Genomic DNA, 16481 nt, shown 5'->3' on the forward strand with positions numbered 1-16481 from the left:
GCTATTGAAGGAGTTTGTATTTATTTCCCCTTTTCACTGCCTTGTTTGAAATGTTTCACAAGTTTATCATCCCACTTGCTCCCCTCCCCCTGCTCATCTCCTTTTGTGCAGTAAGGAATATGTTATTTTTGTTTGACTCTTTCTTCACCCTCTACAGGCAAGCTTCTGTGAGAAATTTGTGCCCCAGCAGGCATGTAAAGGATGCATAGGAGAATATTTCTCACAAAATCCAGAACAATGAAGCTGGGGGACCCATTACAATAGTATCATAGGGGGCCTCAAGTAACTTTGAGTCAGCCCTGTTTAGAAAAGTCCAGTGCTTAAAATGCATAATTGCTTCGCCCTCCATAGCAATTAAGGGATGAAACATTCTGCCACTGTAGTTATTTGTTCGTGATATTCAAGGAAAGCCTCCAATCAGTCATGGTGTGGGGGAGTAACTATTATTTCTATAGAGAGGAATTGTCCCTCTGTGGTAGTCTTTTTTTCCCTTTCACTTCAAAAGCATAAAGTTGCAGTAGGTTTCCATGATTGGCTGAATGGAAATAATTTTCCTGGTTAGTGGCAGGGGGTTAGTGTTGAGGCTTGCTGCTTGACAGGAATGTGGAGGAATGCCTTTAAAAAGGGTTGAGACCATCCCACTGCTTTCCTTTTCCTATCATTTGGAAGATGCCCACTTGCAATGCAGGTTTTTCTTTTGCTACTGTCAGTCCCACCCTCCCCTTTGGAGATGAAATGATTGGAAAGTGAGTGATCGAGCGCTTGCACCATACTAATGCGTAAGGAATTTCCATACAGTAATAAAGTGTACCAGTTGCTGGTCCTTGAATTTACTCTACCATGTCTATAAGGAAAGTCACAGACACAGCAGAGTAAATTCAAAGGTTAATTTCTGATATATGTTATTACCTGGAGTCTGATAATTTTAAGATACATTGTGACCAAGAGAGATACTAGAGGAGGCTTTTATGTAAATTAGGCGGTCATGGGATAGGAGGAAAGATCCTTTCATGGATCGCGAATTGGTTAAAAGACAGAAAACAAAGGGTTGGAATAAATGGTAAATTTTCACAATGGAGGAGGGTAACTAGTGGTGTTCCCCAGGGGTCAGTCCTGGGACCGATCCTGTTCAACTTGTTCATCAATGATCTAGAAAATGAGGTAAGCAGTGAGGTGGCAAAGTTTGCAGATGACACCAAGTTGTTCAGGACAGTCAAAACCAAAAGGGATTGTGAAGAACTACAAAAAGATCTCAGCAAACTGAGTGATTGGGCAGCAAAATGGCAAATGAAATTTAATGTGGGTAAGTGTAAGGTAATGCATGTTGGAAAAAATAACCCAAATTACACGTACTACATGATGGGGTCAAATTTAGCTACGACAGATCAGGAAAGGGATCTTGGAGTTATAGTGGATAGTTCTCTGAAGACATCCATGCAGTGTGCAGCGGCAGCTAGTAAATCAAATAGGATGTTAGGAATTATTAAAAAAGGGATCAATAATAAGACAAAAGATATCATACTTCCCCTATATAAAACTATGGTACGCCCACATCTTGAGTACTGCGTGCAGATGTGGTCTCCTCACCTCAAAAAGATATCTTGGCATTAGAAAAGGTTCAGAAAAGGGTGACTAAGATGATTAGGGGCTTGGAATGGGTCCCATATGGGGAGAGGCTAGAGAGACTGGGACTTTTCAGTTTGGAAAAGAGGCAATTGAGGGGCGATATGATAGAGGTATATAAAATCATGAATGGTGTGGAGAAAGTGAATATAGAAAAATTATTTACCTTTTCCCATAATACAAGAACTAGGGGACACCAAATGAAATTGATGGGTAGTAGGTTCAAAACTAAGAAAAGGAAATTTTTCTTCACACAGCGCACAGTCAACCTGTGGAACTCCTTGCCCAAGGAGGCTGTGAAGGCCAGGACTCTATTAGGGTTTAAAAAAGAGCTTGATAAATTTTTGCAGGTTAGGTCCATAAATGGCTATTAGCCAGGGATAAAGTATGGTGCCCTGGCCTTCAGAACAAGGGCAGAAGATGGATGGCAGGAGATAAATCACTTGATCATTGTCTTCTGTTCTTCTCTGGGGCACCCGGCATTGGCCACCGTCGGCAGATGGGATGCTGGGCTGGATGGACCTTTGGTCTGACCCAGTATGGCCATTCTTATGTTCTTATGTTATGTTAAATAAAATGGATGGCTTAGGAATATTGTGTTCAATTTGTCTTATTTTTAAGGTCTGCTTTGCCTCTGAGTTTTTAGGAGTTTGACTGGGAAGTTACCTAAACAGAGATTTTACATGAACCAAGCGATGGCAGAGATCCACATATTCTGGAAGAGGTCAGACTCTGAGAGGATCAGTGGAGTTTCATGCTTGACATCCTGTATATTTTAAAAGTAATACCGTATTTGTGTGCGTGTTTTTTCTTTTCTTAAAGTAATTGGCCTTTGCCAGGGAGAAGTAAATGCACTGTTTTATATTTGTGTAATGCAGGCAATCAGTATTTTGCTTGCCAACAAGCTGGAACATGTTTGATTAATGCATTCGTTGTTTTCTTTTCCCATTTGTTGTTGTGCTGTCACCATGATGATAGTCATTGTGCTGTCACCAGGATAGATTTCTCTCATTGCATGGCTTGTATAAGGTGCCTAGGGGAGCAACATTAAGCAAAGTATAATGAATGTGTTTGGGTTGAAACTTCATCAAGAATGCTAATGTAAATTAACATTTAATTTACATTACTAAAACTCGCGCCATTTGTATGAAATATGTTTCTTGTAGAAAGGAAATGTTTGATATCTGATCTGACTTATCCAATTGAGGATAAGTACGCATCAGTGAATATTTGGCATGGTTCCACTATCTGTACAATCTGTGATGCACAGGATTTTTATAGCTGCATCTGTATATAATGAAATAATTCCATTGTAGAAAACTAACAATGAAAACGGTAACAAGAGGTGCAGGAAGGGAATGTTCTTTCCTTATATAGGACTGGACTGCCTCTTCTGCAATAAACCCATGTCGAAGGACTGAGAGCAAATCTTCATTATGGTTATGTAGGGAATGTGGCAGAAGGAATGCAGTGCTGCTGAAGGCTGGGAGGAATGAGTCTCCCAGAGGTCATCTGCATAAGAATGCAAAAGGTGTGCATGTGTGATACCTTTTCAGGCAAAGCCTAATGGGTAGCAAGTAAGCCATGAGATTTGGTCTATTGTAAACATGTAGTTGTAAAATCACAATTTAAGCTGACACTTAATGCGGGAGTTGAGATCTCACCAATGCTCTGGGTTGTTGTGGGGGACAGGGCAGTCGCCTTAGCTGTGTATGACATTGATTACACAGGGCTCCCTGGTTTAAAGCATTGTGAGAGAGAGGGGAGGGGTACTGGTTGAGCCAGCCTGCTGTGTGCCTTGGCCCTGCCTATGCCTTGGCCATATAGCTATAAGCCTGGCTTGACTAACCCTCCCCACCTGTTAAAAGATAGAGCTGGATACTAGGGTGTTTGTGAAACCCCACATTAGAGATACTGAGAGCTGAAATCACAGAGTGGCAGCTGAGGCCACACAGAACTGAAATCACTGGGTTCTGCCTTAGGGCAGTCCCAAGCAGTGGGGTTAGGACCGGCGGACAACAGCAGGACCAGCGGGCGGCCTGTAGGAGCGGTGGTAGATGAAGGCAGGCAGCCGGTAGGAGCGGCGGCAATGGTAGACGACGGCGACCGGCGGGCGGCTGGTAGGAGCGGCGGTAGACGACGGCGACCGGCGGGCGGCTGGTAGGAGCGGCGGTAGACGACGGTGACCAGCGGGCGGCTGGTAGGAGTGGCAGCAGACGGCTGGTGACAGCAAGGGGAGGCTACAGACAAGTGGACAGCTAGTATTGCCCTGGTGATGTATCTGTGGGCTTTGAGTTTGGGACTGCACAGCAGAGGGTACACCCTGTAACTGTGTGTGTGTGGAAAAGGGCCAAGAGCCCCAGCAAGAGACTGGGTTCTACTGCATATGGGGATGGTATCTGGGTAAAAGGGGTTTTGTCTCTTCTGTGCTGAGATATGCTGCATCTGTCGCTGTAACCTTGGGGTAGGTTACGGTCATTAAACAAGCCATTTCTATCTCAGACTCTGTGCTTGCAGGTGGGGCGGGGGGGAGAACCGCCTTACAGGCACCCAGCACGGGGGTGAAATTGTCCCAGGCCACTGGTGGGGGCTCGAGCCGGTTGGTTGTATCCTTGATAGGAAAACCCCACAAGAGTTGAACCCGGCCCTTCTGGCAGGCATCTGGCGTTAACAGAAGGGTTACAGTTACCTTTGTAGAGATTCCTTTACGTTGTTCAGATGCACAATGTGATAGTTTTCGAAGACTTGACCCCAGGGTTGCCCTTGTAAGAGCCTTGCATCTCTTCATTGTCTCCCCAGGATCCCCAACATATGCAGCTGGTTCCATTGGTCCTACCTGCGCCAAGGACCCTCTCCTGAAAACAGATCAGCGAGGCCTTTGTAAAAACAATATAGCTTCAAGGTCTAAAAACTTAAATTCTGCTTGCCCCAGGACTGGCAAAAAGTGCAATTCCTTTCCGCACTCCACATCTGGAGCACTTCTCACCCTGTTTGCTCAGTTTGTGCTCCCTTTTCTCTCTTGTTAGTCTCCAGACCAGTGGTGATGCTTTCAAAAGGTTTTGGGAGAATGGCATGAAATGGTAGAGTCCTTCCTAGCATGTGAGTTATGTATGAGGCAGGTATGCAATTGCATGGACAGGGCACATTGCGATTCCCCTTCATAGAATGTTCAACTACAATTCCAGTTGCACAGAAATTGAACGGTAAGTTAGGATCCTTGCCTAATCATCTTGTCATGGGCACTAATTCTAATGTCAGACTGTTCTTATTAAGTACTTTAATAAATAATTGAACAAAGCTACAATTTTGCAGTGTACACTAATATAGGTTGTACATCCGTTGTTTGGCACCCTTGTGAACTGAGTGGCCCTGAACGAGGTAGATGAGGATTTCTTCAGACAGGTAAGAGATGCTTCCAAATCACAGGCCCTGGTTCTCATGGGAGACTTCAATCATCTAGACATTTGTTGGGAAACCAATACAGCAGCGCACAGACAATCCAGGATGTTTTTGGAGAGTGTTGGGGAGAACTTCCTGGTACAAGTGCTGATGGAACTGACCAGGGGCTGTGCACAACTTGACTTGCTGCTCCCAAACAGGGAATAACTAGTAGGAGAAATAGAAGTGGGTGACATCCTGGGCTGCAGCGACCATGTGATGGTGGATTTCACGATCCTAAGAAAAGGAAGAGAATGGTGAGCAGTAAAATGCAGACCCTTGATTTCAAGAGTGCAGATTTGACTCCCTGAGAGAACTGATAGGCAGGATCCCCTGGGAAATGAAGATGAAGGGGAAAAGAGTTCAGGAGAACTAGCAGTATTTTAAAGAAGTCTTACTGAGGGCACATAAATATGGTAGGCAACCAGCTTGGCTTAATAGGGAAATCCTTAGCTTAAACTCAGGTAGGATGTGTATAAAGAAGTGAAAATGTGGACAGCTCACTAAGGAGGTGTATAAATATATGGCTGAAAAATACCGGGTAATAATCAGGAAGGCGAAAGAACAAATGGAACTGCAGCTGGCAAGGAATATGAAGGGTAACAAGGGTTTCTACAGGTATGGTAACAATAAGAGCATTATCAAGGAAGTTATGGCACCATTACTGGATGAGAGAGGTCACCTAGTGATGGATGATATAAGAAAAGCTGAAGTTCTCAGTGTGTGTGTGTGTGTGTGTGTGTGTGTGTGTGTGTGTGTGTTCCCCCCTCAGTCTTCACAGACAAGGACAGCTCCCATACTACAGTACTAGGTAATGCAGTATGGGCAGGTGGAGGGCAGCCCTTGGTGCAGAAGGAATGAGGTAAGAGCTACTTAGGAAAAGTAGATATACAGAAATCCATGAGTCTGGATTTCATGCACCCCAGGGTACTGAGGGAATTGGCAGACATAATTGCTGAGCCTTTGGCCATTATCTTTGAAGACTCTTGGAGATCGGGAGAGATCCTGGATGATTAGAAAAAAGCAAATGTAGTGCCCACCTTTAAAAAAGGGAAGGAGGACAATCCAGGGAACTATAGATCAGTCAGCCTTATCTCAGTCCCTGGGAAAATGGTGGAGGGAATCCTCAAGGAATCCATTTTGGAGCACTTGGAAGAGGGGAAAGTGATCAAAAGTAGTCAACATGGATTCACCAAGGACAAGTCATGCCTGACAAATCTGATTAACATCTATGATGAGGTAACAGGCTCTGTGGACATGGGGAAGTCCAGTGGATGTGATATACCTTGACTACAGCAAAGCTTTTGATACAATCTCCCACAACATTCTTGCCCATAAGTTAAGGAAGTATGGATTGGGTACGTGGAGTATAAGATAGAAAGCTGGCTTGATGGTTGGGCCCAATGGGTAGTGGTCAGTGGCTCAATATCTGGATGCTGATTGGTTTCAAGTGGAGTGCTCTAAGGCTCTGTTCTGGGGCTGGTGGCTGTTCAACATCTTTATTAATGACTTGGTTGATGGACTGGATTGCACCCTCAGCAAGTTTGCAGAGTACACCAAGCTGCGGGGAGAGGTAGATAGGTTACAGAGTGACCTGGATAAATTGGAGGATTGGGCCAAAAGAAATCTGGTGCAGTTCAACAAGTGTACAGTCCTGCACTTGGGATGGAAGAATCCCAAGCATTGTTATAGGCTGTGGACCAACTGACTAAGCAGCAGTACAGTGGAAAGGGACCTAGGGGTTGTGCTGGAGGAAAGGTTGGATATGACTCAACAGTGTGCCCTTCTAGCCAACAAGGCTAACAGCATATTGGGGGTGTATTAGGAGGAGAATTTCGAGCAGATCTAGAGATGTAGTTGTTCCCCTCTATTTGGCACTGGCAAGGCCGCATCTGGAGTATTGCATCCAGTTTTGCTCCTCCTTCCCCCAGTATAGAAAGGATGTGGATGTGCTGGAGCAGGTTCAGTGGAGGGCAATGAAAATGAATAAAGGACTGGAGCACATGACCTATGAGGAAAGGCTGATAGATTTGGGCTTGTATAGTTTACAGAAGAGAAGACTGAGGGGTGGTTTAATAACAGCCTTCAGCTTCCTGAAGGGGCGCTCTAAAGAGGATGAAAATAAACTGTTCGCAGTGGTGACATGGCAGAACAAGGAGTAATGGTCTGAAGTTAGGAGAGCAGTACGTTGGATATTAGGAAAAACTACTCCACCAGGAGGGTGGTGAAGCACTAGAACATGTTACTTAGAGAGGTGGTGGAATCTCCGTCCCTATAGGTTTTTAAGCCTTGGATTGACAAAGTCTTGGCTGGGATGACTTAGTCGGGGTTGATCCTGCTGGAAGCAGGGGCTGGACTCAATAACCTCCTGAGGTCCATTCCAACCCTATGATTCTGTGATCTGCTCCACGAGGGGAGGTCAGGCCCCTAGGCTGCCTGGAGTGGGGTCCCACTCCCACAGGGCTCCCCACAGAGTTGCAGTGCTCTCCTGTGGGGCTGCTGGGGTTTGGCCAGGGTCCCTGTGGCTGAAGGGCATCTGGGAACCCCATAGCTGCACAGATGCCAGGGTTGCCCCAGTCAGAGTTCCTGAGGCTGCAGGGCTGCTGGCAGGGCTCCCTGCCCTAGCAGGCTCCCCTCTCTGCAGGGCTGCCCTACCGTGGGTGGGGTCCCCTGCAGCTGCAGAGCTGCTGGCAGATCTCCTGACTAGGGCTGGGATCCCCACAGCTGGACTGCCTGATCTGGCTTGCTGCCTTGGGGCTGCCTCTAGGGCTTCCCAGAGAAAGCTGCCAGTGGGCTGCCAGCTGGAGCCCTCTGGTGCAGGTGTCTTGTGTTCCAGCAACATCAACCATCCTGCTGGATGGTGGTGATGTTGGAGAGACTACCAGACAAGAGTTTCACCTGGTGTGTTGTAGAGCCGATGAATTTAGTATTGTTCAGAATACCAGCAGTAATGTTGTAAAGGTTGTTACAGCAGCTTAGTAAATTACCTGAATCAGCCATTTAAAAATAAAACTGTCATCAGTAAAACATTATCAGAACAATGAAAAAAGCAATTTGTAATTTAATGAAAAATTCCTTGATGACCCTAGATATTGTGACAAATAAAACACTGAAGTTCCTGAGTTTAAATTGTAGCTATCTGATAAAATATCAGTTCATCTAATATAGTTCTTCTCCTTTTCTTTGCTATTGAATTTGACTCATTACAGTCTAGCACTCTCACAGAAGACTTCAGTTGCCATCATCCACAATTTTGCTGTTTTTTCCATTCCTCTTTGATTGCTCCAACCAGTCTTTACTATTCTACAGTTATCATTTTAATGCCATCTCTTTCTTTCACCTCTATCCCGTGTTTTATTCTAATTTGAGAATATGCATGACCCCGTAGTCTATCTTTAATGGGGTGTGTTTGTAAAGCCTGGAGATTTCTGCCTTTTTAATTGAACAGGACAAGGAAGCTGTTCAAACAAAGATTTACATGAACTAAAATAACTTGTGTTTATCTGACGGCCGTGACTCTCTTTCTGGGCACATGTAGAAATGCTCACATTCTAGCTGGAGCTCAGGTTTGGTGGGGCCAGCAGCAGTGGAGAAAGATCTCGATCAGGATCCGGGGTAGTGCCCCATGTGGTGCTTGTGCCCACCCATTCATTTACTGCTTGATCTTATTGGGCACAGATTGTGAGAGAACTCTCTTCTCCTTTCCCCCCTCCTGGCGCAGGGCATGAACTGGAGTGTCATATGTGGCATCTGAGCTGAGGTGATGGACTCTGTCACCTGCTGCTTGTGCCATGAAGTGGAAGTACTTAGCTAATGTTTGGAGTGACTGGAAAGAGTGGACTAGTGCTTAGATGAGGTAGCTATTGTATGCTCTGTTTCAGCCTCACCTTCTGCATGTTAATTTAGTGGCTGGATCTTATCTCCTGTCATGCAGAGACCGAAGCTGATTGTAGGTTTTGAGGTCTAGAAAAGACTTTTCATATGGCCAAATTGCTGACCTGCTGCAGGGCTTTTTTGCCTTCCACCTTACATCCACGAGGGCTGCTGGTTTTTTTCGGGTAGGTTGGGGTGACTTGTTAAGTTTTATAACTGTTCCAACCTTGGAGGGTTCCAGTGCCACATATTTTGAGGTGGCTATCCCAGTTAGGTATAGGTTTAAATACAGTTAAGACATCACAATTAACCAGGCTGTGAGCTCTAGATCTCCTTGTTTCCATGTCCACATCAATAGTTTATATTTCAGAGAGAGAGCATTTTTTAATAAAGCCAAAAGAGACCACTGTTATCACAACACAGGCCATAAGTCTTTTCTGAATTCTTGTATGAATTAGTCTTGTTTTTTTTATAGAGATCTATCTAGATTTTAAAAATTTCCAGTGATAGACTTCACCACAGCCCTTTATAATTTGTTTTACTACTTAATTACCCTTTGCTATTAACAATTCATGCCTTAGTTCTTTGTATAGCTTCAAATTTTAGCAAGTGGACCTTTTTTGTCTGCTAGAGTGAAGGTTTTTTTTTCTCTCCTATTGTCTATTTTCTGATGTAGCCTCCTCTTCATCTTCTCTTCTTGTTAAATGGATTGATCTCCTTTAGTCTACCACTGTAAGGCACACATTCCAGTCCTAGTAATGATTGCTCACAACCCTGGATTTATAAGACTGATGCTCTAACCATTAAGCTCTCCTTCCCCTAGACATGAAGAGAACCGTGATGCTTTTGGAAAGAGGATCCTGCAGTCGTGTTTACTAGCCATCTCTGGAACAGTCCAGATTCTGCACGTTTACACTTTATCCATGGCTGCTTCCCAACCTGGGAGACAGACAAAAGATAAACTTGTGCAGTTTCTAGAGCATGTTTATTCTTCTGTATTTTTCTATAAGAAGAGATTATTTGCATCATTATTTCTTGAGCACAGATGAAAAACAGCTCAGTTGAAAACAAAACAAAACACCTTTTCTGATGTTTAGGTAGCGGCTTTTTAAATTTTTGTCCACATTTTCAACCACCAGATAGAAAATCAGCATGCCTAGGGCTATTAACACATTTATTCTTGTTCTTAGATACATATAAAACAAGTCACTTATGCATCAGTAAATGCATTCGTAATTTTTACAGTGCTTTTTGAACACAAGGCTTTAAAATGAGTTCAATAGGTTGGGTATTTGGCCGAGGGGGTTTGAAGTAGTATTTTAATAATTTGCCATGGTAAGGTGTGTTGCTGTCATGAGCTGAGTCTGTGATGGTTTGTTTGCACCATGCTGTGAACCTTGTAATGATTGCCATGTGGGTGCCCATCTTTAACAGTACGTGTATTGCTATTGTCAGTGAATATTAGCAGCAACCACCATGTGATGGAGAATAATAAAGTTAAATTCAATTTTCGTAAGCGGTTTTTTTTTATTGTGAACTCACACAAATATACCTCTGTGTGAAGGGAAAAGTATCTTTAAAAAAGAAGGAACAGGGAAGTCACAAGCACATATATCAACGAGGTGCTCATAGGGAGGTTTGTGTGCAGCTTTCCATTGTGTTTAATCTTCCACAGGATGCTGCTTCAGTCTTAGAAGATACAAGGAATAGCAGAAGTGATGAGTGTAGGAAGCTCCTGGCTTCTGGCATGCTTTTTATTTTCTAATTTAACCTTTCTCTGATTTGGAAATTTGTTCAGCAAGAACTAAAACAAACCTCAAACACGTGAATTTGTTTCACACAGATTTAATTTTCATCCAATGATTTGTTGTAGAGTGGTGTAACTCACATGTAGTATGCTTTTCTTCCCTGCCTCCCTATAGGGATTTCTCTTTATCAGGATTTGTGCATCCATGCAAAGAGAAAGCAAAGGAAAATAAATCTTTACTAGTTCTCTGCACCTACTAGCACCGATGAATTCCATTGCTGATACCTTTCAGTACTACTATTCCCATACAGAGTTGAGGCAGTAGATTCAAAAGAGCATATCAGAGCAAAAGTAACCCCAAGAGCAGCAGAAATAGAGACTTTTGAAATTGGAGGAATTCAACCAGGTATTTACTGACACCTGGTTGCTTTTCAGATACTTTTGTTCCTTCTCTTGGGCTATGTCTACACTGCCCCAGAAGATTGAGCCATTCAGGGTCAATCTTCCAGGATTAAATTTCACGCATCTAGTATGGATGCACAAAATTGACTCCTCAGCGGTCACAGTCAACCCATGTACTCGTGAGATATGAGGAGTGAGGGAGATCAATGGGAGGAACTCACCCATTGACCTTCCCCAGTATAGGCAACCAAGTTAGATGAGCACAGGCATGTTGATCTTTAGCTATGCAATTGGTGTAGCTAAATTGTGTATCTGTCATCGACTTACTTTGCCTAATGTAGACGTGAAAGAGTTGAGAAACCAAAGAATACCACTGTGTGGCGGTAATCCATTGAAGTTGGAGACCCAAGTTCTGTTGTTCAGATAACAAAAGTTCATTTCAATTCTGTGTGTGCAGTATATTGGACTTGCAGTATCTAGCCAGGTGACCCTGAATCACTTTTAAAAACACCTATACAGAGTCCTGTAATTTTTATTTTAAGGTAGGTAATGTGTTTACTAAATTAAAGATACCTTGCAGACCTGGTTTCATTTTGACATGAACACCTTCCTCGGATAAGTACATCTTTTAGTGAATAATGTTCAGCAGGTATTCAAAAATTATGCCAATATCCCCCATAGTTTAACCACATGCAGCTTCTATCTACAAGGAAAAAGGGAATTCCAGTGGTGTCCATTTTCATTTATCTCAGGGAAAGATTTTAATTCTTCCATTTTCTTTCCAGTCTTCTTAAAACCAATGACCTCTTTTCCCACAGCCTGAGGCTAAGAACCTGACTGTCCCTCTCCATCTCCCATCTGTATACCAAAATCCTCACCACAGCTGCATCTATCCCACACTTCATCATCCACATACTATCCTCTCACCCTAGCTCTCGTCTTAAAGAAGCAGCTTGTGTGCAGCTCCGCACTGGAGTAACTACTTGCCTTCCTTGCCTTCAGCTATGCCCGCTAAGGTGGTGTGACTTTTTTTTTTCTCGCACAACACTGCTGTGTCTTCCTCTCTTCTGTGTCCTGAACAAGTTCCTGCAGCTGGGTTGGAGCTCTGCCCGCAGACCCAGAAGATTCTCCACCACAGCTGCATATTCTAGACAAGCATTTTTACTGCTTGGAGCCAAATATTGCTCACCAGAGCTTGCACTGTGGCTCTCCACACCAAGCAAGCAGGATAGGCAATTTCAAAACTTCCCACGACTTGAAAAGAGAGAGCCACTTATCTGTGCACCTGGCTGCAAGACAGTGGATTTCGAAACAGTGATGAGAGCAGTCTTTTTGAGCATTATCAGATATCTCCTTTAGGCCACTTAAGCCGACATAAGGAATGCAGTGTATAGATTGACAGTGGGTCACTTTGTTACCCGATTGTCTATCCTTTGAGGTGATTTTATTACATCAGCATAGTAGGCAGGTTAAAATGGTGGGAGGCACATCGGAGTGTGTACACCTCCATAGCTGGGTTGCTGTAAGCTGCCTTATGTCAACTTAAGTTTATAGGATAGACAAGCCCTAAGTGTGATCAGACATTCTTATAATTCAGAATTCAATTTTTAAGCTGATATAATGTTGCATCAATGACTAAACATGAGTTACATTGTTAAAAGTAAGGGTCATCTCCAAATGATCTTACATTAGGTGAATTAGACCTACACTAGTCATTTCTATTCTTGATTTCTGAACTGGTTAATTCAGATCAAGTAATCAGATCTCAGTCTGAAGAGAAGTGCTGTCTAGTACACAATTCTTTCTTTCTTTCTTAGTGCACCAACCCCTTCTTCTGTGTGTCTTTTTTGTTCTTAATTTGTTTCCTTTCTCTCGTCTGTATCCTCTGACCCCTCTTCTTTGACATGATGCAGGGGGTGGTGGTGGTGATAATGACCTGTTTGAATTCCATCTTCACCATTACCTTTAGCATTACTCTCCCACAACTAGCATAAAAAGTAATACTGTTAGTGATCCTCCCCATTAATAAGCCTGCCATCCTGTTTGATGGGGAGAGAAGTTACATAAAACTGGATTGAGACTGGGCACTAGTTTAATCTTTCTGCCTAAATTGAACCACAGTAATATAAATATGTTCATGATAACTGGTTTTTAGAGGTAGCGTCTAAAAATCAAAGCCATAATTGTTACAATAATTTTTTTAAATCCATAACCATTTACGTAGGTAATGAAAAAATAAGATCTGCAAATGCAAATAGAATGAGTAATAATTTTGAGATATTTATATATTTGAACAACTATTAATGTTAATGTTGTTAGTAAAAATTGTACCAACTTTGTATTTGATATGTACATTTTAATTAATTTCACCTTTTCTTTTAACAGTGCTCTAATTCATCGTTGAAGCCACACGTTTAAAAACTGTTTACACCATCAGATATTTCATATACTGATTCTATGTCTCAAACTCTCTAAGCACTGTGAATTGAAACCACCCAACTACGTGGCATTTGCAAACATCTAACACTGGGGTTGGATGGCATATTTTCCTGATATTTGATAAGAAGCCTTATCACCATTATCATGAACCGGGACAAGTGGGTTAACCTCAGTCCTACTGAATTTTCTCAACTTCAGAAGTATGCAGAATGTAAGTACTTAATTTTTAAAATAGTCTATGTAATTTCACTGTTAATTCAACATTAAGTCTACTTCAAACTGAAATGCAATATAAAAGATTGTCCTGAGACTGTATGTTGGCATATTAAGTTAGATTCTAGGTTGATTTAATTGTATTTATTTATCATTCATTTCTACATAAGTGTCTGAGTTGGACTTTGTCACCGAAGATTTGGTTTCCCCATGAATTCTAATTTTGATTACAATCTTTTTAATAGCAACGAAGGGTCCTGTGGCACCTTATAGACTAACAGAAAAGTTTTTGAGCATGAGGTTTCGTGAGCACAGACTCACTTCATCAGATGCTGGTCTTGGAAATCTGCAGGGCCAGGTATAAATAAGCCAGAGCAAGGGTGGGGATAACAAGGTTAGCTCAGTCAGCAAGGGTGAGGCTTACTACCAGCAGTTGATCAGAAGGTGTGAACACCAAGGGAGGGGAAGCTGCTTTTGTATTTAGCCAGCCATTCACAGTCTTTGTTTAAGCCTTTGTTTAATCTTTTTAATGAACATCATATAGGGTTTTCAATTTGATAAGTTCTACCTATACTGATTATTTATGGATGGAGTGTGAAACGCCTGTGCCAAAATGATTGAGTACTATCTGGCAGCCTATCTGCCTGCTATGTAGTCATAAGCCTTCTGGCATGGATTGAAGAGTATTTTAAAGAGCACATGCTCAGCCATAAGTGAAAGGAGCAACTTGTCTTGTATTCTTGCCTCTCTCTCTAGTGGATGTGGAGAAATATTGATGGATTTTCAGAGAATATCCAGCCCTTTACTAGGTGGATGGTGTCCCGTGCTGAGACAGATGAAGATACTATAGGGATTTGAAAGGGTTGCAAATAAGATTGTGCATGACTCCTGTTGTTTTTAGTGGGATCTGTTTGCATGCATTAGTGGGAGAACTAGGATTTTGTAAAGTCCTTTATTTATTCAATCTGAGCATGTGGAACAAAAAAAGATGTGATCCCAACCACTTTGTGTTGAGTAATAAAAATTCTGACCATGAAGACAATTTATTCAAGAGGGTATTGGGTCTGCCACATTATAACCCTAGGTTTGAAACTCTAACAAGGTGGAAAGATGTTCCCACTGGATAACACTAGTAAAAACATTATTCAAAGTGAGTGTAAGACCTCTAAATTTAAAATGTATAGTTTTATAAGAAATGCTGCTTAGACATCAAGAATTGAGGCACCTATCTCACTAATGCAACTTTTTCCATAGCATTTCATGACTTTGGCTGAGCTAGAAACATTTCATTCAGAAGCCAACTACAGAGAATAGTAAAAACTAAGGTTCCAAAAGAGACAAGGAGATAGAAATATTAATGGCAGAATTAGATTGCAGGATAGGTTTTCAGGGCACCCTAAATCTGAGTCTTATACCAAATACAAGTCTCAAAGTTAAAAAATTATATAGTAACTTTAACAAGGTGTATGTTTAGGCATTAGCAATTAGGCGTGTAATAAGAACAGGAACACAAACATTTTGACAGTCTAGATGAACTGGCAAATGTATCATTTCTCATTACTGTTACAAATGTAAATTAAAGGCTTTTATTTTCATGATACACAGTTAGAACTCTATCTGCCGCTGTGAGACTGTCTGTCTGAGAATTGTTCAGCACAAGAGCCAAATTTAATAGTATCACATCTACATACTCATAGATCTCCAATAATAATTGTAACGTGACATGAACACACATTGCATACTGTAATAGTGCCACAGGAACTGAAAAACAAACTATCTCTAATTTTTACTTTTTTTTCCAAACAGCTTATGTTTTTCATAAAAAAAAAGTTTAATTTTATGAGATGTGATGTATGAAAATTATGAAACAGATCAGTGATTCATTTGCCACTCAGTCTATTGTATAGGCTTATCATTTGCTGTTTCTTGCATTTAAATTGATGTACAAGCTTAATTTTCTAAAATATTAACAAAATTGTTATAGACATGAACCTGTTGTATCCAGCAACCCTGGGGGAAAAAGGGCATGCCAGATTAAAGAATATGCTGGGCCAGGAAGGGTGCTGTGGGTCTGAATGTGAGGGAATGGGAGCTTATGAGGAGACCCACTCCCAAAGGCACATCTCCATGCCTGCTACACTCCTAGAAACTGCCCTGCACTGCCATGGGAATGGTGGGGAAAAGCCTTAAGAGACATACATTGCTGAGCTGCTGTTACCCCAGCTGGGGGAGAATGGCTGGCTGTACACAGAGTCACTTCCTCCTCCGTTTGCCAGGGTTCTTACCTCGGACCTGTCTGAGGCTATATCTACACTAGCCCAGAAGGTTGACCCACTCAATGGTCTAGTAAGGACATGCAAAATCAACCTCTCAGGTCACAGTTGACCTCTGTACTCCTTGTGAGACATGAGGAGTAAGGGAGGTTCATGGGATAAACTCTCCTGTTGACCTTGTTCAGTAGGGATGGCCAAATAAGCGGAGCACAGATAAGTCGACTCTAGCTACAGCAACTGCATAGGTAGAATCGACCTATCTGCAGTCAGCTTCCTTTGCCTAGTGTAGACATTGCCTGAGGGAGCAACAAGTTAACCACAGGTATACTTTTACTAAGATAGTATGCGAATACATTTATCTGTTACAGCTGCCCCTAAACCAGTTATTTAGCTGTATAAACCTCCACACCATGAACAGTAAGAGCCATGTGGTGAATATGCTCATCCCTGCCCCTCTTTACAGCACTCTTAGC

At 42.3% G+C, this 16481-nt stretch overlaps 1 protein-coding gene across 1 annotated transcript in view; it reads left to right on the forward strand.

Moving 5' to 3' along the window:
• Nucleotides 1-13666: 13666 nt before the first annotated feature.
• Nucleotides 13667-16481, forward strand: part of DGKB (diacylglycerol kinase beta) — a 481053-nt gene continuing 478238 nt past the window's right edge. The window contains exon 1 of the mRNA XM_074986201.1: nt 13667-13733. Coding sequence (XP_074842302.1) covers nt 13667-13733 — 67 coding nt within the window. The remainder of the gene's footprint in view (nt 13734-16481) is intronic.

Source organism: Carettochelys insculpta, chromosome 2, assembly GCF_033958435.1.
Source record: "Carettochelys insculpta isolate YL-2023 chromosome 2, ASM3395843v1, whole genome shotgun sequence".
Taxonomy (NCBI): Eukaryota; Metazoa; Chordata; order Testudines; family Carettochelyidae; genus Carettochelys; species Carettochelys insculpta.